We start from the raw sequence: 26,673 nt of genomic DNA on the forward strand, positions 1-26,673 counted from the left end.
ACCTTAAAGTTTGGTGAATTTGTCTGTCGCCTGCCTAGAAGAACGGGGTGAAAATCGCCTTCTGCAGAAGGGACCTCACACACAGCAGTTTATGGAGGACAACTGAGACCACTAAGTTTAAGTGTTGCAGGGCCCAGGCTGGTTACATTTAGGCCTTTCAGAAACACATACCGATCCACATCCCACCTGGCACTCAACAGGACAGGCAGAAGGAAGGATCCTCCAAGCCAAGCACACAGGGAGGAAGGGTGTCCCCCTGAGAGTCCAGAGCCCAGTGTGGTGGAGTGGGAGCTGATGTTAGAGGCTTGACACATCTAGTCACTTATCAAATAGTTCAGACGAGGTATCAACAGTGGACAAGGCAAGCGTCTGAACAACAAAAGAGATCAAGAAGTGCAGGATGCTTAAAGCCAGGTGGTCCAGAAAGCAGAGGGGAAGGTGAAAACCACTAAAGCCACCAAATGGGGCCAGATGTGGCCTCTTTCCTCAGTGATGCTCACCTGCCCCGTGGGGGCCGAACTGGGGACAGAGAGGTTCCGCTGGGATCTCAGGTGCCCACGAGCGCCCCTTGCTCACAGGCCATCTGTGTGGAGTATTCTCTCCCTGCCACCCACCCACAGCTGACCTCCAGGTAACAGAACATGAGGGCTGCAATTGGAAGACGGGAGCTGGACAGTACTAGCTGGGGAGGAGACAATTTCAATACAGGAGCTTTCCTGCAGCTGATGGCAAGTCAGGCCATGTGAACTGAGGAAAGGTCCACAGCTGACCCCTGCCCCAAATACTGAGACTCTGCCCTTATTTTGATCAAATGAGGATAAGAACTGGCCAGTGGCTGTGGTCAGGGTGACACCAGGTAGGTGTGGCAAGGTAACAGAGGTAAAAGTCACAATTGCAGTTGAAGGTAGTCTCTAAATATACCAGTGAGAGTTACTACATCAGAATTCAGTCATGAAGTGGTCCAATGGCCCTGCCGGAAGGAAGCACTCTAGAATACTCAGTCCAAAGGTGTCCTCCGGCCACCAATCCAAGCAGGGTTGAATCTGCATGATCTCTATTAAAGGCCTTCCAACCTGGAATGAGACCGGGGCTCCTGGTCCCAGCAATATCCTCAGGCAGTCCACGAGGTCAGACACTCATGAAGGAGAGTGTGGGGAGTGAGGTGAGATCCTGCACAGGGTACAATGGGAGGGCCCTCTCCTTCAGTGCCCAGGCCTCACCTGGCCCCATCCCTGGGAGGGCGGGGCTCGGACTGACGCAGCACACAGACCCCAGGGCGTTCCTGCCCTTCCTTCTTCTGCTCCTTCTCCCAAATCACCAGGATCTGCCCATCTTTTAAATTCTGCCTTCTTGTTCTTTTTCTTCTTTTTACTTTCCCTCCCACTTTAACCTTGCTTCTTGGATTAGCTTCTGGTAGGGACTACCTCTAGTAGCCATGGCAAGTGTCGGTGTGACTTTTTTTCCCTGCTTTATGAACAGGTGAGTTGGCATCTTCAGAAGATTTTGTATCTCAGTTCTTCAAAGCTATCTTCCTCATTTCTTGCTTTAGGGGGTGTTTAAATTACTTCCTCCCAGGTTTATGGATAGAGTAGCCTGAAGGAATCCAACACATTAAAGCCAGACAACAAAGGACTTTACCACACACACAATTGTGCACACAGAAACACAAGCACTTTTGAAAGCACTCATGTAACAGCAAATTAGATGTGGCCTGAGGCTATTTATAAAAATAAATGAGCTGATTTATTCTTCTTTATACTTTGTTTCTTTGGGAATTTTTTTCTGTATAGTATAGCAAAAGTGGTAAATGATCACAATTTTGAACTTAGAAACCAAAACAAGTAAATTGAATACAACAGCATATATAACTTTGAAATGATAAGATATTCAAGACACATAAAACTCTTTGCAGAAAGTTCTTCAAGAGACGTCTTACAGACAGAATATGACCCGTAAGATCTAGCTATGAGAAATTGCCATCTGTTCAGGTTTGTTTCAAAACCATTACAGTAAGGATTTTTTTAACCACAAGGTGGCGCCTAGGGTTAAACGAAAAGTACTTTCTAAATCACTCATGTACTGCATCTCTCTGTCATCTTATTTTTAAGCAGGGAAAAAAAAAATTCAAATAAGAATAATAAAACATATGCATTATACTGTCTAGGTATCTTGATAATTCTGGGAAATTTTCATAAATATTTCTGTTGAAGTGCCTGATCTGAGTAACACTGATTAGAATTCAGTAGTTCTCCATAAATCAGGTCCCAATTTATGAACATAGTTCAACCTTTTTGTCTTGGTATTCAGAAACTCTCATGATGTGGCCCCAACCTACTTTTTAAAACTTATTTCCAATTCTGCAACTTTATGGTCCTTTTGCTAAAGCCAACAGCCCACTGTTCTCCACAAACAGGCAATAAATACCTTTTTCTCCACCATGAATGCCCTCCTCCTAACTTCTTCAATCTCTATATGTCAAAATCTTGCCCATTCCTCAAGATTTAACTCTAAGTCCATCCCCTCTACAAAGCTTTGCAAGATCTTCCTTCACCCCAATCTGCAGCTGAAATTAATCTCCTGGGACTCCAAACCACCACAGGTATCTAATGCAGTAAGCCCATGGGCTCCCAGCCACACCACCTGACTTTAAATCCTGGCTCCTACACTTGCTGGCAGAATGAGATTGGGAAAACTGCTCAGTTCTACCTGCCTCAGTTTCCTCACCTGCACAACGAAAATATCTACTTCAAAATATTATCTTAAGGACTGAGAAAGTACGTGTGTATCATTACAATCGTGTGTGGCTGTGTCAGCAAAATGGCTTAAACAATTTGGGACTTATTTTCCTCATGATACTCGGATTAGGCAGCTTGGAACACTAACAAACCAGGATCTTATTTTCCTACTTGGCCAGTCTTAACCTGTGGTCACAAAAAGGATGCCATACCTCCAGGCATTGCATCTGCACTCAAAACACAAAGAACGGGGTAAAAAAATCATGGGCCAGCTGAGTTTGTCATTATTTATTAGAAAAGAACAGATTTCCTGTAAACACTACCACAAATACTTCCATTTACATTTCCTCTGCCAGGTCTAGGTGATGTTGCTGTAAGCTGTAAAAGAACCTATGAAATTGAGTTTTACAGCTAGATGCAGTACTGTCCCAAATTAAACTGGAGTTCTACATGAAGAAAAAAGAGGGAACGGATATTGTGCAGGCAATCAGAATATAGGCCATAGCTATTAGCACAGCATTTCCTTATACAAATCTGCAGTAAGTGTTAACTATTATCTGTTTCTTCTTGATGTAACTGAGTGCTTTTGCCCTGAATGAGTTATGTGTGTCTGATCTTATGTTTTACCTTGAGACATTGATTACAAGGTCTATCCTATTTCCTGTTCATTGCTGTTGAACATCCTAGAAGAATACCTTAGGAATTATTTACTAAAGAAATGTACAGGCTTGAAAAATAAAGTTCCTGGGGAAAATGGTAGAGGATATCAAAAGCCTCCGCGGGAGACCCTGGTCACACGCTAATCCTCAACAAGGATTATCTAGTTGGAGGAGTTAAATAAAAGGATACAATCGAAATTTTAACTAATAGTTGTAGTAATATGTCCAAATAAAGATAAGCCTTGGGGTCAGAGTTTGTATATAACGAATTCGTGATTTGATTATTGATTCCTTAATTTACAAATTTTGTCAGGTGGCTTTCTTCCAAACATAGTACACTTGTACAAATTTCTAAAAGATCTCAATATCAAATATTTAAAAATACTAGTTTATTTTCAAGTCATGAAAAACCAATCACATTTTCCATCTATTAGCATATGAGAAAAAAGAAAACTAGATTTGATTTTTCAGGGTATTTTCAAAGAATGTTAAAAACCGCAATGGCGAAACCATAATAAAAACATACTAGTAAAAAAAGAAAGGTGCAGAAATCACTTGGAGATTCTATTATTTTCCCTCACAAGTTTACACTCCCTCATTCAGTTCACTTGAAGTTTCTCAGGTTACAGATGGTTGGCAGAAGCATAGCCTTGTCTAAGATGCCAAAAAGAAACCTTAGAGCAGACAAGGACACTAATTTTACAGCACTGAGAAGCTACATGCTACCCTGCAAAAATTTCATTTATTACCACTAATGCAACTTAAAGATCTATAGATGCTGCTCCTCATTCTTCCTTTCCTATTTGAGGACATATGGAAGGGTGATGGATTAAATACTCGAGCTAGGTGCTCAAGTAAAGAGAAAAGAGACAGGGGGAATTATCAAGCTGCGGTATAATTAATGCTATGGCAAGCTCTAGGAGCACTTGGCTGGAGATGCCTCTTTTCAGTGAAGTTGTGAAATAATTCTTCATATGAAAAACCTTTGTCCCCTCATATTGTATGAGCAACCCCCATTTTCTTTTGCCCCCCCATTAGCATAATTTCTGGCATTTCAGAGCTCTAAGATCAATAGTTCTGGCAGAAAGTCATTTCCAGCATCGTTTTCTTCATTATGTTTAAATTAACAAAATGTATTATTTAACAAAATGTAAGGATGAATTATATATACTTAGTTTAAAAATATGGCCCAATTATTTGAAAAAGCAGAACACATTTTTGATAGTTTCTAACTTTAAGAGAAAGAAGCAGTCCCAGCAATCAAATATAATGAAACATGGAGGTCATTACAGGTTACAAGAAAAGCCAAATTAATTATTAAGACTCACTTTCATAACCGGTGTTCTTTCAAGTGTGATGAACATGGGAGGCTTTATCCCACAGAGCTTTATTAATGAAGCTGGGCCTTTCCACACAGAGCTGGTTACTTACAATGCTAGCACGACCAAAGAGGAAGGCAACGGTACTTTAAAATACTGACATCCAAGGATGGAAGGTCTCTGGGAGAATGGACAGGGCTGGTGCCAACGTTCATTGATAGTTGGCTGCCACTGTGTCACTGCTGGGTGCTCGAGCGGGAGCAGCGAGGAGCCGACAGGAATCACTATGCTGCTGTGCAGTCACAGTGCGGGCACGGGGTGCTGTAGCAGCGCTTGGCTAGGGGTGCCACATTTCATTGAAGGAAGCTGCAAACTAACTTTTCATATAAAAAATACATCATTAATACCCAATTCCATGTTCACTGGGGGAACTCCTTGCATTTGCTTTATAAGGAATGGAGGTAAAAGTATGGCTCTAGGGGCCACTGCAGGAACGTTGGCAAGTCATTGACATGCATGGTTTTAGCACTATCATATAAAAAAAGGAAAACGGTATTACCTATTTTCATCAAGTCTACATAAAGATCAAATGAGATAACCCAGGTAAAATTCTTAAAATAATGCCTGGCATGTTCCATCGGGTAAAAAAAAAAATTTATGGTGGTTGCTATTGTTATTATTCTCAGTTGTTAATTCCATAAGGAATAAATCTACTTCACAAATAATGACCTGTATTTCTAGTGTTTACACACTTCCTACTATGGACCAGGCATCATGTGAGGTAATTTCATCTATGGTATCTCTCCTTATGCTCCTCCCAACTCCTCACTCCTGCAAGGTAAATATTATCCCCAGAGGTACAGGAAGAAACTGAAGGCAGAGAAATTCACACATTCAAACAGCAAATCTTTTCTGTTGCTGCCGTGTTCTGGGCATTCTTCTAGGCACCGTGGGTATTATCATAAACATGACAAGTTTCCTCATCATATGGGACTTAAGAGTCTAGGTTTTAGCCAACTGGGTAGACTGTAGTACTATCAACTGACAAGGGTAAAACAAAGGCAGAAACAGGTCTGGAGGGAAGATCAAAAGTCCCATTTGGGGGATACGTTAAGTTTGTGATGGCTATGAGTCACTGCAATAGAGATACGTTAAGTGGACAGAAATATGTAAGTCTAGTTAGTAAACCACGAGTCCCAGACCAAGTTTTCCTTCCACATATTTTTGTATGGCCTGTGAGCTAAGAATGGTTTAAGACAAATTTTTTTACTTGCGTTTAAAGAGATTTATTTTTCATTAATAGACTTGATTTTTAGACACTCTTAGGTTCACAACAAATTGAGCAGAAAGTACAGAGTCCCGTATACCTCCGGCCCCCACACTGCATCACCTCCCCCACTATCAAGATTCCCCACCAGAATGGTACATTTGTTACAATTGACGAACCTACATTAACACATTATGATCACCCAAAGTCCATAGTTTACCTTAGGGTTCACTCCTGGAATTGGGTTTGGATCTATGTATAAGATGTACCCATCATTATAGTATCATATAGAGGATTTTCACTGCCCTAAAACTCCTCTGTGCTCCACCTATTCATCCCATCCTCCCCTCAGCCCCCAGCAACCGCTTATCTTTTTACTATCATCTTTGCCAGGATGTCATATAGTTGGAATCCCAAAGTATGGAGACTTTTCAGATTGGCTCCTTTCACTTAGTGATAATATGCACGTAAGTTTCCTCCTTAAGTCTTTTCATGGTCTGATAGGTCATTTCTTTTTAGTGCTGAAAAATATTCCATTGTTTGGGTATACTGCAGTTTATCCATTCACCTACTGAAGGACATCCTGGTTGCTTCCACGTTTTGGCAATTATGAATAAAACTGCTATAAACATATGTATGAATGCTTCTGTGTGAGTGTTACGTTTTCAACTCCTTTGGATAAATACCAGGGAGCACAACTGCTGGATCGTATGTAAGAACATGTTCAGTTTTGTAAGATGTGTCTTTTGTGAATATTTTCTCCCAATCTGTCTTGATTCTCATTCTCTTGATATTGATTCTTGCAGAGCAGTTTTTAATCTGAGTTAAATCTAGCTTATCAATTTTATTTTTTTGTGAGTTGTGCCTCTGGTGTTGTATCTAAAGAGTCATCTCCAAGGTTATCTAAGTGTTCTCCTGCTATCTTCTAAAAATTTTATAGTTTTGATTTAACATTTAGGTTTGTGGTCCATTTTGAGTTAATTTTTTATTACACTGTTAAGGTCTGTGTCTAGATTTTTTTTTTTTTTTTTTTTTGCATGAGGCTACTCAGTTGTTCCAGCATCATTTGTTGAAAAGACTATCTTCACTCCATTGTACTGCTTTTGCTCCTTTTTCAAGGATCAGTTGACTACATTTACGTTGGGCCTATTTCTGGTCTCTATTCTGTTCCATTGATCTGTCTACTCTTTCCAGCCAATACCACACTGTCTTGATCACTACAGCTTTATAGTAACTCTTGGAGTCAGGTAGTGCCAATCCTCCAACTTTGTTCTTTTTCACTATTATGTTGGCTCTTCTGGGTCTTTTGCCTCTCCACAGAACTTTCAGAAACAGTTTGTCAATATCCACAAAATAATTTACCAGGATTATGAATAGGATTACAGTGAGTCTACAGATCAAGGGAAGACTGACACATTAACAATACTGAGTCTTCCTATCTGTGAACGTGGACTATCTTTCCATTTTGTTAGTTCTTTGATTTCTTCTATTAGAATTTTCAAATTTTTGTCATATAGATCTTGTTCACATTTTGACAGATTTACTCCTGAGTATTTCATTTTGGGGTACTAATGTCTAAGAATGGTTTTAACCTTTAAAAATAGCTGAGAAAAACCCCAAAGATGAATAATATGCTCTGATATGTAAAAAAAAAAAAGATATGAAATTTAAATTTCAGTTTCCATAAATAAACTTTTTTTGGAAAATAACCAGACTTATTCTTTTACATACTTGTCTCTGGCCATTTTCATGCTACAACAGCAGAGCTGAGTAGTTACAATAGAGTTTTATATGGCCTGCAAAGACTAACTTATTTACTACCTGACCCTTTACAGAAAAAGCTTGCTGGAGTGTAGATAGGGACTGGCAATCAAGAGTATAAGATTGCACCAAGTAACATGGGTCTGGGTGACACTATCAAGCAAGCTGGTGAGACCAAACAGGACGGTCCTGACACATGCCAAATCCAGAGCCTATGGTGGAAAGAAGCAAGCAAAGACACCTGGAAAAAATGATGGGGAGCACCAAATAAGAACCCACAGAGTATGGTGCCAAGGAAGCCAAGAGACAAAGGGTTTCAATGGAGAGGCAGGTTGGCTGTGCTGAATGAAGCTGACAGTATCATCTAATTGGTTTGGCAATATCTGTGCCTGTCAAGGACAGCTTCAAAGGACACTGAGGATGGAAGTCTCCAGACTTCATAAATGGAAAAGTGACTACGTTAATGCAACTCTTTTTGAAAGCTCTGCTGTGAAGGAAAGCAGAGGAATAAATGGTAGCTGAAGAAAAATACAAGGTCAAGAAAGGGATTTTGGAAGATGAACAAAAAAGCATGTTTATACACTGGTGGGAATGTCCTAGTGGAGAAGGAGAAACTGATGATGCAAGAGACAGAAATGAGGTTTACAGGAGTGATGTCTGACAGGATAAGAGGGAGTAGTATCCAGAGCTTAAGTGGAGAGATTAACCTTTGACAATACAAGGATGCCTCTTACACCGTAAAAGATGGGAAAACACCGAATAAGTGCACAGAAACAGGGAGGTTTGGAGATTCGATAGTGCAAAGATGAAGATCTCCCTGCCTACATCTACTTTCTCAATGGAAAGTGATTTCCCTTATGGTATATGTACTGGAGGTAGGGTAATGAGAGGGGGTTAGGGTTTGAGAAGAGACTAAATGAAAAACTTCTCTGGGAGAGGAGGAAAGAAAATTTACTAGGACAACAAATTAGCATTGCCTGACAAGGATGAGTATTCATCTGAGATTTGGGATCATGGATTTGAAGTGAAAACAGTAATTTTTTCTAGCAACAGTCAGCAGAGTTGATACTTATCAGTCCACAATTCTCCAAAGTTGCCACAGGCTGGAATCAAGCTTGGTTCCTTCCAAGGTCAGTGGCTATAATCTTTGGTCTCTGCCAAACTGTTTCTACCCTGACAGATACATGCTAACATAAGGTTGCCCAGCTATAATCAGTTTTTCACGAGCTACATCTATTCAATCACCATATATCAAAGGGCTACCTTTTCTCCCTGTAAAGTAAAATGCAGGTAGGACTCTACAAAGAACTATAGCTTGATTATTCATCCTTCTATCTGAACTAGCACAACTTTTTTAAAAAAACTGAAGTATAGTCAATTTACAATGTTGTGTTCATTTCTAGTGCTCAGCATACCGATTCATATATATATATATGAATATATATATATTCCTTTTCATATGCTTTTTCATGATAGGCTATCACAAGGTATTGAATATAATTCCCTATGCTGTACAGTAGGACCCTGTTGTCTATCTATTTTATACATAGTAGTTAGTCTCTGCAAATCCCAAACTCCTAGTGCAACTTTTGGAGCACTGAACATTCTCAGATACTTCACCATGCTCCACACAGAAATAATTCAGGCTACTTGGTAATTCATTTCTAATAAAGGCAATGGTATGCTGACTTGGTGTTTCCATTCACTGCTCAATCTGCTCTGCAAAAGCGTTCACTGCATTTTCTTCATCAATGCATTCCTAACATCTGGTAAGTCCTTAACACATAATAGGTGCTCATTAGGTATATTTAATGAATTAATGGGTCTCAGTTTGGGAATAAACCATATATAGATGGTTTTTATAAAGTATAAAAAGGAAATAAAATATTCACAAATGATCTTAGGACACTCAATGCACTTGAATTAGCCCTTCATTTGAAAGTTCACATCATTATTTTACTCAAATGCAATATTTGAATATCTACTTGCAATATAGATCTTCTCAAAAGTTTTATTCAGCAAGTTATATTTTTTATCTCGAAATTAACCACAAAGGCCATATATTTTTGCTATCAAGTTATTTTCTTTTTACAAATCTTACACTTGGAATGGTAAAACTCCCATATACTACCACTCCATACAAATACTACATGCTTCCAGCAGAGGGCTCAAGAATTCTTTTCTAGGGAAAGAAGTTTAAAAAGCTCATTGCCCAACAGCAGTTATTGCAAAACTCCTTCAGAAGGCCATCTCACAAAAATATGTTCCTCCTCTTAATCAAGTAATCCCAGGCCTATGAATTTATTTAAAATAATACGAATGAAAGAAAAAATTATATTACAATAAGGCAGCATTATTTATATACTATACATTTATGGATAAAGGCACTTTTATCTAATTCCAGAAAAGACACTGAAGTAAATTATAATACCAAAAGTCTGTATAAAATTATATTATATATATATATATATATATTTATATATATATTATATATATATATTATATATATATATATATATATATATATATATATATAAATAAAATACAAGTATATGGGCAAAGGCCAGAGAAAAAAATAGAAAGATAATATATAATGTGTATGGAAGTGAGAGTTTGGGTGAATAATGCTTTTTACTTTTATTCTTCCTTATGTCTATGTAAACACTTGGGTGATTTTTTTTCATTTTCAAAAAGTGATAAATAATAGTCATTTATTTTTACAGAATTTGCATGCCTTTCAATTTTAGTTCTCAAAATAAGGATGTAAAAAATTAGGAAGCAAGTAGAATGACTTATTCACGGGACAACGTGGGATTGTGGAGACATCCATGTTTGCAGGCAGAACTAATGGGGTGCAGCACCACTTTATTCGTGCCTACAAATAACACTAAAGTACTGCTGGGAGTCCAAAAACTTTCAGACAGAGGTTCCAAATCTTTTTATTTATTTATTTACATATACACATTTTCAGAAGGATCTGAGGCATCAGTACAAGTATTGAAAAATTAGGAATATAAATAACTCGAGCTAGGAGAAAATAGGAAATAAAAAGTAATATGAGGTCAGCAGAGCAGATATATTATGTGTGTGTGTATATATCCTCATAACTATTAAAAGTGAGCCACAAGTATGGCTTTAAGCTTCCCAGCATCAAAGCTAAAAAAGGAAATTTAGCCTAATACAAGATATAAAAATGAAAATACTAACATGAATTCTAGCTTCTCCAGGCTCTGAAATCTAATGAAGAATTTCCTGCAGACATTAAGAGTATCATTGAATGATTTACCTGGTGAGACTTTTAATACCATCATAAGTGTATTTTATAAAGCTTTGCATAAAAGGTGGAATAATGAGACTCTTCAAAATTCAGACATTCAGTTTTCTGATTTTTCTACCTTGATACCTTGATCCAGGCATAAAATTTAGAGTTGTTGTGCAGTGGTTCTCACTGGAGGCAGGACAACCTTTTGGGAGCAATTTGGAAATGCATGCAGGTATATTTGGTTGCCCCAAGAGGGGGGACACTATTGGTCTTTAATGGGCAGTGGCTAGGTAATGTGCAGGACAGCCACCAACCACAAAAAATGGTCCTATCTCCTGAACATCTGAATGCCCTGCTGGACATGCACATAAGTGAAAAACGTGTTTATGAAACTCAAAGCCCAGAATTGAACTCTGTTTTACATATAAACACAATTTGTTGTTGATTTTGTGTTAAGATAACACTGAATTTTCAAGGAATGCTACCACAGTAGAAACCAAGAGAAGACTATTGTTTTGTACGGATTTTTACTAAGAGTTGTTCACTATTTCAGAAAATCATGTCACCTGGGGCATGCCCTTGTGGTATCTCAGGTGCCAGCAAAAGAGCCACGTGTCAGTCTGTGTCTGTATGCAGCTGTCCCAGCATAATGATTCTACCTGTGGCTGTGGACAGGCGACTCTTACATCTTCTGAAGAGTTGTGCTCTAGCCTGTACCTACTGAAATATGTATTATTTTCACTATACTTTCTTTCCTTCTGTTTGTTCTTTATATATGGTTAAGACACACTTACTGATGTTTAGAGTAATCTGTGTGTAAGTTATATTTTTAGGAATCTCATTTTAGGACAGTAAAGGTGGCCTTTCTATATTAAAGCCTGATAGATGAGGTTGAGAACCACCAAGCTAGATGGACAGGCTGCATATCTTCTGGGAATTCATTACGTATATAATTTCTCCCTATGAACTTTTTGTTTTGTTTTGTTTTGTTTTGGGAGGAGTAATTAGGTTTACTTATTTTTAGAGAAGGTACTGGGGATAGAACCCAAGACCTCGTGCATGCTAAGCATGCACTCTGCCACTTGAGCTATACCCTCCCCGCTCCCTATGAACTTTTAATGAGAGCTGTCTAGCAAACAGGCTGACGCTGGAGTGTGGTCATTCTCTTTTGCTGAGTAAGAGGAAAAGTTCATGTCCTTTAAAAAGCCATCAATAGACTGACATCTTCTTAGGAAAACTAAGGAGCTAATCAAGATTCTTCACTAAATAAACTGTTACCCTTCCTTCACTTGATGGAACACCTAAAGGAAGAGTCAGAATTTCTTTAGGGAATGATTCTGAGTGCAGCCAACCTTCAGAAATTCCAGTAACACAACTGTAATGATTTATGCTTAGAAATATTCCAAACAGGAGTTGCTACTCATCTACCACAGCAAAGGAAAACTTTCAGATGGATAAAATAAAAAATGTTTAGCAACGGAACTTTCTGCTGAAACAAAGAGAAACAAGTGCACAGAAGCACAAAATCCACCCTGAGTTAACTAAGGGGCTGACCTCCTATTCTGAGTTGCTGGATATTAGCTGTTTCTAATGATGTCTTTGGAGGACGTCAAACAGAAAAGAGCTGATTGTTTATTGCCCCACTTATGACAATAAAACCATTCTCAAGAGCATACAGGAAATACTTCTCTTTTTATTCCCTACACTGGCAGTAGGATCAGGGTGGGAGGCAGAGTGTGAGAAGAACAAGGCAGAACTGCAGGGCAATAAATCCAGCTCATTTAAATGGAATCATATAATGAAGACAGGTGACAATATAGAAAGGCCCCGCTCAACCTTGTCATCTAACCTCCCCTCAGCTATCCAGAGCCCCTCAGAGTGTTATCAGTGTGCATGTTCTGTACACAGGAGCTCGAGCACCTTGGCCCACAATGGGCTCCTCGGCCCAGAATTAATGCCAAGAAAGATTATAAAGGCTGGACGCGTACTGTTCAAACCCATTTTGTTTTCATTAAGTGACTCGAGTTTCACAATGTCCCAAAGGACAATGTTTGTGCCTAAAATGTGACTAACACTCAAGTAAAATGCTAGACTAATGTACTGGAGTCTGACTCCACTGATCATGTGTGACTGCTGACAGCTCTCAAGCCTCACCACTCCCTGTTCCCTGCCTGCTCTGCACCCAGGGGGAAATACAAGAAAGTCTGAGCGTTCTCTTCCTTGATGCTGGTGGGAAGTTCAAACCACCCTCCAGCCCCATCCCCAACACTAACAAAACTGAAGCCAATCGCCCCTACTTGCTCTCTCAAGCCATTTTTGGACCTCTTTGACCCACTCTTTTTTTTCCCCCCAGAAATACTCATTATAAGAGTAATAAACCTTTTCCTATGCTCCTGGTGCATGTGTGGTGTTACCCAATTCAATATCTAAATCAAATGTTGGGTGGGTGAGGGGGCCTTTCTGTTTCTGCAGAGTGACTGTCAGACAACTAAGAAAACTCAAACTTGCAAATTATTAGGGAAAAGCCAGGAAACACTTTTTAAAAAATCAAAACATCAGTTTTATTACCATATTGGAAAGCTGACCTCACAAGTGTGGCCACAGTTACACTTCCTCACACAGAGACATTTTTAGACATTGTTACGCTGAGCATACGGCTTTGTAATGCCCACAGTATAAAATGACACTCTGATCCTTTCTGATCAAACAGCACACATGGGTTTCAGGAGGGAGAACAGGCTGGCAGGAGGTGGAGACGGGCAGTTAGAACTGACCCTGCTCTACAGGTGAGAGGCCCTCCCGTATGACTTCGCTTTGTCTGGATCAACTGTTCTCCATGAGCAACAGACAGGCTTTGGTCCAGTGATGTTGTTCTTGGGTCCTCAGCTGAGAAAGGTAAGCTTCTGGGGGTCAGTCAGGACCTGGACTTTTAAAATCTCACTTTCATTTTTTCACAATAAACGTTTAGGTCTCCAACCTGTCCTTAACCATGTCAAGGATATGTTATTTTACTTGACTTCTTGAAAAGCTGTAAAAATTCCATTTGGCATATGGTTCTTGTCTGTCAAGTCGGTTGACATTGTCTAGAAAACCATGAATGGGAACATGTAACATTCACACCCCAAAACAGTAAGCAGATACACCTGCTTGTTTATTTCAATAATCCTCTGATAAAAGAGAAAATCTCTCCAAAAGGTAAGTGATACAGAGTTTCCAAAAGATCCAAGAAAGTAAAAATTCATTGATGGAGTTCAAACTTTTTCCCTTCATTTCACTCTTCTCAAACTTTCTATGTCAGCGATCCAGATATGGACTCTGGCACAGCTCTGACAAGAATTAACGTGAGAAGGAAATAATCACTTTCTGCACAATTCAAAATATCCTTCCTTACAATTTGGATGTCAGACTGTGTGCTCTAGAGCCTGGGGCACACAGCAGGTGCCTTGGGGGCCTCTTACTTGCCAGGCTTCCGTAGGCACTGCCAGGTGAAGAAACGATTCTGCAGCTAAAATATTAAAGCCTCTGAATAGTCTTAACTGCTCCCGAGAAGCATTTAAGAAAAAATTCTCCCAGATTTGTTCCATGTGCTATTATTTAGCTCAACCAGGTTATGCTTATAAGTAAACCTCATGGGGACTTTTTCTCATGTAAAGTGACACATCTGTCCCTAAAGGGAGAGTGCACGGGAAAGCATTTCCAATTAAGACTCCTGTCACTCTGCTGCCACACCTGATGCTCAGGTCTCCAGGGGAAAGTATTCTGTTGTGCAGAATAAATACAGTTTCAATGATCATCAAAATGTAATGCTACTGTTGGGAATGTAGTTTGGTGCAGCCATTATGAATAACAGTGTGAAGATTCCTTTAAAAACTAAAAATAAACTTATCATATGATCCCAGCAATCACATTCCTGGGCACATATCAGGAGGAAACTCTAATTCGAAAAGATACATGCGCCCCAATGTATAGCAGCACTATTTACAATAGCCAAAACGTGGAAGTAACCTCAATGCCTATCGACAGATGAATGGATAAAAAAGAAGATGTGGGGTGTGTGTGTGTGTGTGTGTGTGTGTGTGTGTGTGTGTGTGTGTGTAATGGAATACTACTCAGCCATAAAAAATAATGCCATTTGCAGCAATGTTGATGGACCTAGAGATTGTCATACTAATTAAGCCAGAAAGAGAAAGAAAAATACCATATGCTATCACTTGCATGTGGAATCTAAAAAAAAAAAAAATGACACAAATGAACTTATTTACAAAACAGGAAGAGACTCAATGACACAGAAAACAAGCTCATGGCTACCAGTGGGGGAAGAAGGGGTGGAGGGATAAATTGGGAGTTCAGGATACAAACTACTATATATAAAATAGGTCCTACTGTATAGCACAGGAACTATATTCAATATCTTGTAGTAACCAGTAATTAAAAAGAACAAGAAAAGGAAAATATATATATATATATATATATATATATATATATATATATACATAACTGAATCACTATGCTGTACACCAGAAATGAACAAAACACTGTAAACCAACTATACTTCAATAAATTTTTAAAAATGTAATGCTATAGTGTCTGCCTTATCAGGGCTACATGAAAATGTCACATGAACATATTAGGGAATCAAATAAGAATCAGGAAGAAAATCTTTACTAAACAAGAGCATGGAAATTAAGGGGCAATTTCTTTTAGTTTTCAATTCCTGATTGCATGTGTATTTTTACATGACCACAATTATAGCTAAAAAAAGGTTTTATTCACTTAACAGAGTACCCTACTTTTCTAGATTTCCAAAGACTTCAAAATATTAATAGTTACACAAAATATTCTTGTGAAGACTGTACTAAAGCATCCTGTGGATCAGAGAAAGGTAATTAGGGTGTGTGTCCCCAAAGAGATGGGTTCTTCCATGATGCTGAGGAGCCAAAGGCTGGAGTTATTGGCTGTGAAGAGAAAAGCAGGGGAACAAAAGATACCAAAGAATCCTTTTTATCTGCCTAGACATGCTGTCGTTGGCTCATGGCTGACAAAGTTAGCAGCGCCTGGAGGGGCACTGCGGGAAATTTCAAAGGGGGCTGCGAATCTCACTATCACTTAGTGCATGGTTTCTCTCTTTACTGGATTCCTGGAATCTCTCCATCAGGCTACAAGGGACAGAACAGGTGGACGGTTCTCGGGAAAGTAAGAGGAAGCTAACTGGCTTTAACTCTTTGCTCCACTGTATGGAGGGTGTTAGCACAGCACGTGGCACGCAGTCTACCTTCCTCGACATCGCTGTAGCCAGAGTGCAAAAACAGTGAACTTTATTGTGGTTCTCAGTCCTAACTGCTTTCATTTTTGGTCCTTAGCTACTCAAATCCCTAGAGGCATATTCCAAGACCTTTGGGGATGCCAGTCCTTCAACCTTCTGAGCAGGGCTCTTCTCCCTGTGGAAGGATCTTGGTTTAAGTGCTCGTCACTGCCTGGCTGGGTTCTCCCAGCAATACCTGTTGCTTCTGCGTAACTGACCTCCTGTCCTGTTTGCACTGGGATTCCTCCCCTCAGGCAACATCTTCATTAGAATCCCTTTTTTCCCCCTTCTTTCCATATCTCTTCTACCCACGACAGGTCTGAAATACAAATGGATTCCTGGCCAGAGTTGGAAAGCAAGGAAATTGAGTGAGGCCAGGGTTACAGGGTCCTCTTGCTCACTGGAGTAAGTGAGAGTTGGTATTTTCTTAGGTTCACTTTGTCCTTTTCTGCCTAAGGCACTTCTGCCCAGTAACAGTTTACATCACATCCTTCGCTTCCAACCTAGCTCCCAGTGCCAGCCGGGAGCAGGGCCTGCAGAGCAGTCAGCTCCTCCGCCCTCTGGGGCCAGTTCCTCTGTGTATGGCTGCGCAAGGTTGCCCCCGAGGGCTGCGATGGCCCCGCTCAGGCTGTGCCCCACGCAGAGTGTGCCCACAGGAAGGGCATGCCTCTAATCAGTGTGAAGGCAGAGAGTGTGCTAGCCCAGCCCCGTGTGCTTTCCTTGATAGGAGAGTGCATGCATTTTCAGAGGATGTATCCGCATAAGGGGGAATGTCTGCTTTTTCTTTAAGATCTCCTGGATGAACCCTGTGACCAGTTTTAAGGAGGCTCTGCTTCAGAGCAGTGTGTAGGAGGAACACGCACACCTTGCTGCTCTGAGTGGTGCTCATTCATCACACCCACTCCATACTTTCAATTTCTTTCCCAAGACAGCAACAATTTTCAGACACTTAAAATACTTAACATTTTATACTATGCTTACTACAACAGACTAAAGATATAATCAACTGTCAGTAGAAATAGCTATAGGTAGAGAAATTCAACGTTAACCCTGATTTTTATAAATCTGCATACATATCATGGCTAAAGACTGTGTATCAGTAAATGTCCACAACAGTAAATAACAATTAAGAAATTGAAGAACAATGCTTTTATCCATGCTTCCATGTCCCAAACTTTTGGCTTTGAAATTCATTAATTTCATTTCCACAGTAAGAGAATGCAGCTTTTTTGCATTTCCCAAGTACACTACAGTTCTACTTTCTTGTCATCACCTGTGTTCATGTCTCAAAGGGAAAACAGATCTATGATAAAGTCATTTTGGTGTTTAAGAAACCAAAATACCATAAATGTTGTTCCAAGAAAGGCTGCATCAACTTCCACTCTGCAGCCAAGAGCAATCACACACAGAGGACAAGTGCAGCAACTCAGAGCCCTCGTGAACTGAGTGTTGGAAAAGCACCCCAGCTGAGAGGCCCATCAGAGAGTTCACTCTCCAAAAACAAGAGAGAGAGAGAGAGAGAGAAAAGAGCTCACTCTCTAAAGCGTCCAAACACTTCCTTGCCTCCTTCAAGTATAACAAGTATGACTTAACCCTTCCTTAATGACGCAGAACATTAAAACAATGGATTTGAGAGTAAGAGGTGGGTTTGACTCACTGGGTCAGTCACTAGGCAGACCGATCTTAGTCAACCACAGCTCCTTCCAGGGCTTGTCAGCTCTGGGACAGGATCACCGCCTTCCTCAGGGCTGTCTAGGAGATTAGCTTACACAGCACACAAGTGGTGCCTAGGGCAGTGCCCTGGCTTTTGCAGAGGGTGCTCCATGAAATGCCAGCCTACTTCCTGTCCCCTCAGTGCACAATCTGAACAGATGCGTTGCTGCTGTGTGTGCTGCAGGGCTGTCACCTCTGGGTGGATGCACACGTCAAGAACGGGTCACTGGGCAGAATAAATGCAGCTCCAGGATTTGCCTAGAACTTTTTTTTTAAGTACCTACACCAGATGTATATATATCTAAATCTCTCTATATGTAGATATATATGTATATATATCTATGTTTTTTGATATTTAAATTAAGTTTAACTTAATTCAAACGTCACATACTTCCACCTTCCAAGAAATGGTTGCTTCATCTTAGTTAGGGAAATAGAAACTATTGACTTAAGCTTTCATTATGTTTGGACAAGTTCAGGCAAACAGCAAAGATTCAGAAGTCCTACCATCAAACCTCCAGCATTGAGAAAGTGCTAAATCCAACTCAATCTATGCATGTATATATATAGATAGAGATAGAGGCAGAGATAGAGACAGAGATATATATTCTTATTTGGCTTCCTTTTTCTTCATTAAAGTGGAATATGACTCCTAGGTAACAGGATACAGCTGCCTTCTGCAAATTTCTTCCCTCTTCCCAAGCAGTTTTCTTACCCTTCCAAAAGTCAGCTCCCCTTAAGCCCTTATGTGACCTTCAGTTCATGCTTCATAAGTCCTCTGTGCCACAGGCACTGCACATATACACACGAAAGTTTTAGCAGCTTTATTCATCATCACCAAAACTGGAAGTAACCAAGATGCCCTTCATATATCCAAACAATGGAAAAGTACTCAACAATAAAAATGATCTACTGAGTCACAAAAAGACACAGAGGAACCTTAAATACATATTGCTAAGTAAAGAAAGTTTCACGTTTCAAATCAGTCTGTTGTGCACCTAAAACTAATACAAGTGTATTATGTCCATTATATCCCAATTAAAAAAATAATTCTAAAAGGAAGGGCTTTGTATGTTCTAATAACTGTTTCACTAACATGAAACTAGATAAGAACCATGAGGCTTCAGACCTAGATTCAAACTGTCTTTATGCAGTTTTGTTTTGATTTGCTCAGACAGTCGTACACTGACATGGCTTTTGCATTCTATTAGTTGTCACTATTATTCTTTCATTAAAAAAAAAAAAAGAAAACAGGTTTATTCTGGAAATCCCCATAAGTACCGTAGCAATTTTAGTGATGAACAACTTTGGCTTTTAAACCATCACTTTCTAATCTATTACCTGAGGCCCTGACACTGAAATATATGTAAAGGACAGGTGTCAAGATGCTAGACACAGCTCTTTGAGGCCAAATTAAAAATAAATTTTTTTTGGTCTTGTTTTTAAGCCAATAGAGTCACAATAGAGTCACTGAGCTTCTGAGCATTCTCAGAACAACGAGAATTCAAGTTATCTTGCCAACTCTTTCCCATATAATTCTTTAGGATATTTTTAAATTACACCAGCAGGCCACTGAGCTAAGATTAAAATACTATGTTCCCTGAGTCATATTTAAAATCAAATTGCTTTACTTACATTTGCCTTATTTTGTTATAACATTAAGTAGATGTAAAACTATTTTTTAACATCAAAATAAATAACAAGAAAAATATCTAAATCTCATACCTCAAGGATATCTCCTCTGGTCAGGTGCAGTTAAAATGTTAAGCCTCTCAGATGACGTTTGGTACCATACCTGTCCTGTGTACGCGAACTCCAGGGCCTGCTTTAAGCCAAGGCTGGTCACCCCATGTAAATTCACCTCATCGGCCCCACTTTCCACCATACAAAGACTGAACATGGCCTAGGGGGGAGAGAAAGGAGGACAGACAGTTAAGGGACAAAGTCCTAGAGAAACTAAGAGAGAAAGGTTTTACAAGTTAAAGATTTGTTGTGGCTTCTGAAATGCTTCTTCAAGGCTTCCTTCACACAAGCCACATGGTCACTTCGCTGTCTGACCAGTTGCAGTAACACACCAAGGGCTCTGCGTGGCTCACACACAGAGTCACACTGAATCCCACGGCTGTCCCCTGGGGGACTTGTGTTGGGTCTCACTCACCAAACTCATTCGCTCTCCCTTGGGGTCCCACAGCTAACCGTGATCTGGGGGCCAGCCCCAAACTTTCTTGCCAACAGGACATGGAAAGCAGTACCTCCTGACATCTCTGCCTTTTCCTTCTGCCTCACCTCAGTGACACGTCTCCTTCCTCTCAGTCTGCCATTATCACACACGCCAGTCCAGTGGTTCTCAAAGTGTGGCACCTGGAGCAGCAACATCAGCATCCTCTGGGAACCTGTCGGAGCTCACATTTATGGGGCCCCAGCCCAGACCCAGAGTCAGCAGCTCAGAGCGTTGAATTTGAGAACCACAGTCTGAATTATTCAGTGAAAATTAATTTGCCCCCTAAGCCTATTCTCAAAATAGTCAGCTTATTGAAAATCAGTTAGTCAAATGAAAACTTAACAATTAAATAAAGGAAACTTACCAAATTATAAACAAAGGCATGGGTCCTCCCACCTAAAAAAAAAACAACACCCAAAAAACAAAAAACCCCACTAATTTGTACACATTTAACAAGTTTAACTTAACAGGGAGTAAAGAGAACATTCAGTTTTGGGGTTACTGCTGGTGAAATGCACTAGCTAGAAATGTATACGTCTCTGTAGTGCTGAACTAACCTTCCCCAAAGGGAGGTCTGGCCTTTGCCTTTGGTTTCTGGAAAGTGACCTCTAGGCCTTTGGAATATCCTGCCTCAAAGGAGCATCTCTGTCTCCTGGGGCTTTGGCCACTGACAGTCTAGCAACATGATTTACGATGGGGGCTTTGGGCCACACTGCACCAGTTGTGAACTTCAGAGGAACTAGAGGCTAAAGGTATTAGTCTGACCTCAGGAGAGGCTGGTGACGAAAGGGCAGCCACATAGGCAGTGTGTGACTGAGCACCATTAAAAAACTCTGGACACCAAAGACTTGAGTGAGCTGCCCTGGTTGGCAGTCCTGTGTGCATTCTGCCGCAGAGCATGGGCAGGATGGGGTCACGCTATGACTCCACAGGCGGAGGATGGCCAGAAGCTTTGTATTTGGTCCCCTTCTGGACTCTGCCCTGTGCGTCTCTTCCCTTGGCGAGTTCCGGGTTGTATCCTTCCCCTGCAATAAGCCACATCCAGGGGTGTACAAGCTTCTGTGAGTCTTTCCAGAGAACTACAGAACATGAGAGCAGTTTTAGGAATCCCCTCAAACATGCAGCTGGTGTCGGAAGTGAAAGAAGTCTTGACAGGACTGTCTCTTCAGATTTTGCAGTTTGGCTAACTTCTCAGAAGTAAAACAAGAATCAAAACGAACAAACTCACTCCGCTGTTCTATGTGGTAATATTTCAGCACACAACAAATCTTTTTAATTTTAAAAAGTGATTTTTTTTGTTTTGCCAATGGATTAATATTCATCTTCTAGAAATTTTTTTCCTGATAAATGTATTTTGGATCCTCACAAGTCTACACATTTTAAATTAATATGTATGGGATGAGGGGTATTAACTGATGGTCCATTACTCTTTCTAGAGGTCCTCATTTCTAGCTTAAGCATTAGAGTTGTAAATTTCATAATGAATAGGATTCTCTTTGATAATTTAATATATAATTAAAATTCTAACTGTCAGAAATACAGAATTGTTGCTCTCTTGTCATTTGAGAAATTTTGTAAAGAATATTTTAAATGCTTACAATTTGAGAAAATAAAAAATAATATTCAAAATATCCTAAAGACATTGGGAGTATGTAACATGTAACACATGCAATTTTATTTGCTATATTAAATAGCAAAAATTTGGAATATATTTAACTTTCAAAAATTTACTTTATCATGAATAAATGAAATCTAACATTCCTTTAGAAGCTATTACAGGTGAATGGCCAATATAGTAAATTTGGTAACTTGGTTAGTGAGTTAATCTGGCTTCCCACTGATGCTAATGGCAGTTAAGGTACTGCACGTAGGTTAAGAATGGTAGATTTGAAGTCACATAATTCTTGGTTTGGTGAAGCACAGTGATAAAGGGAAAGCTTGTAACCAAAAAATTCTGGGTTTGAACACCGGCAAGTGACTAGGACAAACACGTTACTTCTCTGGACTTCAGGTTTCTTATCTGAAAAATGGGGATAAAATTTGTACTAACTTTATGAACTTGTCTGGAGATTATATGATAGAACATACGAAGTATTCAGTACAGTGCCTGGTATATGATGAGTTCTTAGTGAAATTTGTATTTTATGATAACAACCAAAAAGAATAAAGTTTCTCTTATGTATTCTCTGGTTAAAAGGATTGATAGAAGTACAAGTTCTGGGTTTTTTTTGTTTTTGTTTTTGAAATCAAGTATGACTATAGCTAAAAAAATACTAACAGGAAATTGACTTAATGCTAAATGGATTCTGCTTATGCATTTGTAGAAGCTCTAAAATTTCAAAATTAAAAAGCATAGGTTACAGTAAAAAAAATGTTCAATTCGTACATTTCTAAATTTGCTTTTAGTTTTCTTATAGCTGCTTTTAAAAGAACTTGAAAGAAATTTCAGTTGTTTACAATGTCTCATTTTTATTATATGAGTGTTTCAGTTTTTAATATTCCCCACATTAATTTCTTTTTTCAGATTTCCCAAGTTGTAATTGCACATGATTTCGTGACCAGCTGCCCTCCATCACCCCATGTACAGTAAGCAGGACAGAAACTATTCAAACTGCAAAAAAATTATCTGGATTAATGAAATGGAAAAAGTTCCCGAGAGCAAAAGTTAAATGACAGAACAAGCTGCTAATTTTTGAATCTGCTTTCATAAGGGTCTTTCAAAAGCAAGCACGGCCATACTGGCATAGAACAGGTATCCATCCTCAAACAGAGACTTGTGAGCTACTGATCTTGAAACCAGGCTTGGCAGAGTGGGGGAAAGAATACAACCCCTTCAAAAATGTGTGTATATATCTGTATAAGCAACAATGCGACACCAAATGGGTCACTGTGGTTCTATTAGAGGGGACGACTGCAGAGGGAAGGAAGAGACTGTTATTTTACTCCATTTACATACAGTATTATTTGGATCATTACTATGGACATGTGTTACCTGCGTACTTCTAACACCTACCTTTTGAAAACTTGGTTTTATTGTTAATGTTCAGGGTTGTGCAGGAAGACACATCTCATTCAGATCCTGGTTCTATAACCTACTGTGGGCAGTTTACCATGAACATGTGACCTTTGGATAATCTGTTAACTTCTCTGAACCTCAGGCCCTTTATCTGTACACGGGGATAATACCAAACTCACAGGGTTGTCTTGAGGTTTAGATACAATTATACTTAAAGTCAAGCACAACACTGGGCACCTACTAGACGCGTAATAAATAGAAACTGTTGTTCTAATCCAGGCTGATTGTCCTACTCTCCCTTGTCTCCCTTGGATCCCGACTGGAATGAGAGCTAAGAAACAGTCCCCTACCTCTGCCCTCTGCCCAAATCCACTCCTTTCAAAGATTTTGCTGTTGAAAATCTCACTCAAAATTCCTATGTCTGGCTGCAGGACTTCACGTTCACTGCATACTACTACACCACACTTTTCAGGACTGACCCCATCATAAAAACCATCACCTCCATTTCTAAAAACACTAACTTCCATTCTGATATCATATAGTCTTAGAAATTTAATGTTACAAATTTAACATATAATTTTTTTAAAATAGAAAAATGTGTTAATTAAAAGATTGGAAAAAAAAAAGGAAATATTAAATCAAAATCAGTGTCTTGAGTTTAACAAACTTAAAAGGCACCTCCATTAGGAAAAGCCCCACTGGATACCACTGAAGTAAGGAAGAACCCAGCCGTCTGACACACTGAAACCCCAGCTGCCTAGGCTGCCTGAGCTTGTGCAACAGTGTCTAGAGACCTGCTAGGGCCCATGGGAAGGGACACAGCCTTCTTTGGTAGCAGAAGAGGTGAAGACATCAAGGATGCTACCTTTCAGCATTAACTTACTGAAAAGGTAAAATGTAACATGCGTGCAAGCGGGCACCGTATTTGCCTTCTTCACCACAGGGTCCCTGGACCCTAGCATTGCATTCATGCAATACACACAGGGCAACGAAGGAATGATTCAATCAGTGAACTGACAAACTCTTCACAAAGTCAGCTGCAGATGATGTCCAGCTGTTCTACACTGTAATAAACAAAAATAATTCAACACAAGAAAGAATTTTCTGGATGTAAGGTGTTTTAGACACTGGGATACAAAAAGTAGCTAAAGTTAAAGAGAAAGAATATTTTCAAAATGAGTTCGAAGCTAGACATTTAGAAAAAAGTAAGAACATATGGCAATGTCCTCTATCAAGCCACAACATTCTGCCAAAGCAGGGGAGGGTTCTGCTTAGAAACAGGAAAACATCGCACAGACTCCTTCTTGGTTCACACTGTTTGTCTTTGGGAGAGCCTCGGCCAGGCTGAGATTTACAGTCCTCACAGCTTACTCTTGGCTGATTATGTGCTGCAACCACCACAAATCTCTCTAATGGAAAACCCAGTTTGTGAGAATACAATCCCACTTTAAGTGCCTACCACAGAGAGATCTGTGGATTTACAGTGCGTCATCCCCCCTGTATTTCACACAGAAATGACACAAATTGAGTCTTAACATCACAGTACATGAATTAAGTTTCCTTGGGTCCCATCAGTTGTCAAGCAGTCACAAGATGAGCAACAACCTGTTTTAGGTTGGTACATTATGCCACAAAACTGACCGAGGGAAATGCTACATCCTCAAGGAAGGTAGAATGACAGATGATAGACCTTTTTAAGCACTTAAAGTTGATGAAATATGATCTTCTTACCCGGTCAACTATGCGTAGCTTTGGGGTTGCACCAGATGTGGGCAAGATATACAGTGAATTCTCATTTTATCAGGAACCTAAATGATTTTACAGATGAAATAACTGGATTGTTTTGGGCACATTCAACCCTTAGCTTTTACAAGAGAGTTAAATAAAAGTAAATAAACATGTTTAAGATAGTTATTGAAAACAGCAACTTAACAATGATTGTGGTGGATCCAGCCTGATCCCCTAAATCTTTTATAATGCCTTTTACATGTGATGTAATCAGTGGTGTTTACAATAGCCATGAGGCATTACAGGGATTGGAGCTAACTTCTGAATCAACAAAGATTACATTTTGCTCAATTTAGTGTTAATGGTGAATTATCCTTTATTGCATTTTGGTTATACCTCACATATAAAATGGGTAGTAAATCTCAGTTAATGAGACTGTTCAATTAACCACAATAGCCCATTTCCCTGACATTAAGGCGAGAAGAGTCCTGACCACAGTCGAGATGGCCGATTTACCTTCTTTATCTCATAGATGCAAAAGCAATCCAATCCATCTGAGGAGCTTAATGGCCTGAAAGACTGAGGCTGTTTGGTTGAAGGGGTATTTTCCCCTACACATTTATAGCTGTTTTAATTCTTCCGCAAACCGCATAATAATATTCTCAGAGAATAAGATGTCTGGACAAATGAAAACAATCAAATTATATTACTATGCACATAATTAGGTAGGAAAATTAATACTTCTGAAATACCTGTTTCCCCTCACCTTAACCACATAAAGAAAACTCTACCTTATATGCTAAAAACTGTGAAACATTGGTTTTCCCAACATCTTCAAATATGTAGCTTGTTTATTCAATGACTCTAACTGTATTTCACAGCTTTGCTCTTGGCACAGTTACTTCTTAAATTAACTACATGGTGATAATGAGCCCTTCAAAATCAGCGTGATTATAGTCTATCCTGTTTCTCCTTAGAATTCCCCCCGCTCCTAGACATGGCCATATTTCAGCTACTTGGGTCTTCTGGGGAGGGAGGGGGAGCAGGGAATGGAACAGAATGGAAAAAGGAAACAAATCTAGTTGTTTTATTTTCTTAGCTAAACATACAGTAAACTACTATATATAAAATAGATAAACAACAAGTTTCTACTGTACAGCACCGGGAACTATATTCAGTATCTTGTAGTAACCTACAATGAAAAAGAATATGAAAACAAATATATGTATGTATATGTATAACTGAAACATTATGCTGTACAACAGAAACTGATACAACATTGTAAACTGACTACACTTCAATAAAAAAAAAAAAAGAAAAAAACATAGTAAATGTGAAGGCCAGAAACTTCAGAAAGTGTTGCCCATCATGAAGTCAGGTTTGCCATGAATGGTATTTATCCTTGTCACCTGTTAGGTACTCGGGAAAATGACACCCACACATCTTGCTTTAGCCTTGGGTCCCCCCTCTCAGATCCCTAGGCTTTTGTTCTGTCGTCTGATGTGTCTGTCATCTTCTAGTCTATGGTTCTACCCCATGGGTATGGGATTTCAATACTTCACTACCCACCATGTAAAGAAATCCATTCTTCTATCTTTAGATACTCAGGGATGGCACTTTGACTCTTCCTTACTGAATATACTTGATATTGAATATACTTCGGTAAATCTGTCCTCATATGGCAGCCAGC

The 26,673-nt window shown here is 39.5% G+C and overlaps 1 protein-coding gene across 9 annotated transcripts in view; it reads right to left on the bottom strand.

Annotated features, from left to right (window-relative positions):
* Window positions 1-26,673, bottom strand: part of KLHL32 (kelch like family member 32) — a 186,700-nt gene that overhangs the window by 82,912 nt on the left and 77,115 nt on the right. For all 9 annotated transcript variants that reach the window (XR_004321731.1, XM_014561354.2, XM_032484421.1 and 6 more), the window contains one exon: window positions 19,814-19,921. Coding sequence is in view for 7 of the 9 variants with exons in the window: in XM_014561354.2 (XP_014416840.1) it covers window positions 19,814-19,921 (108 nt within the window). In the remaining 2 variants the exon portion in view is untranslated. Of the gene's footprint in view, window positions 1-19,813; window positions 19,922-26,673 lie in introns of those variants that run through there.

Source organism: Camelus ferus, chromosome 8 (genome assembly GCF_009834535.1).
Source record: "Camelus ferus isolate YT-003-E chromosome 8, BCGSAC_Cfer_1.0, whole genome shotgun sequence".
Classification (NCBI taxonomy): Eukaryota; Metazoa; Chordata; class Mammalia; order Artiodactyla; family Camelidae; genus Camelus; species Camelus ferus.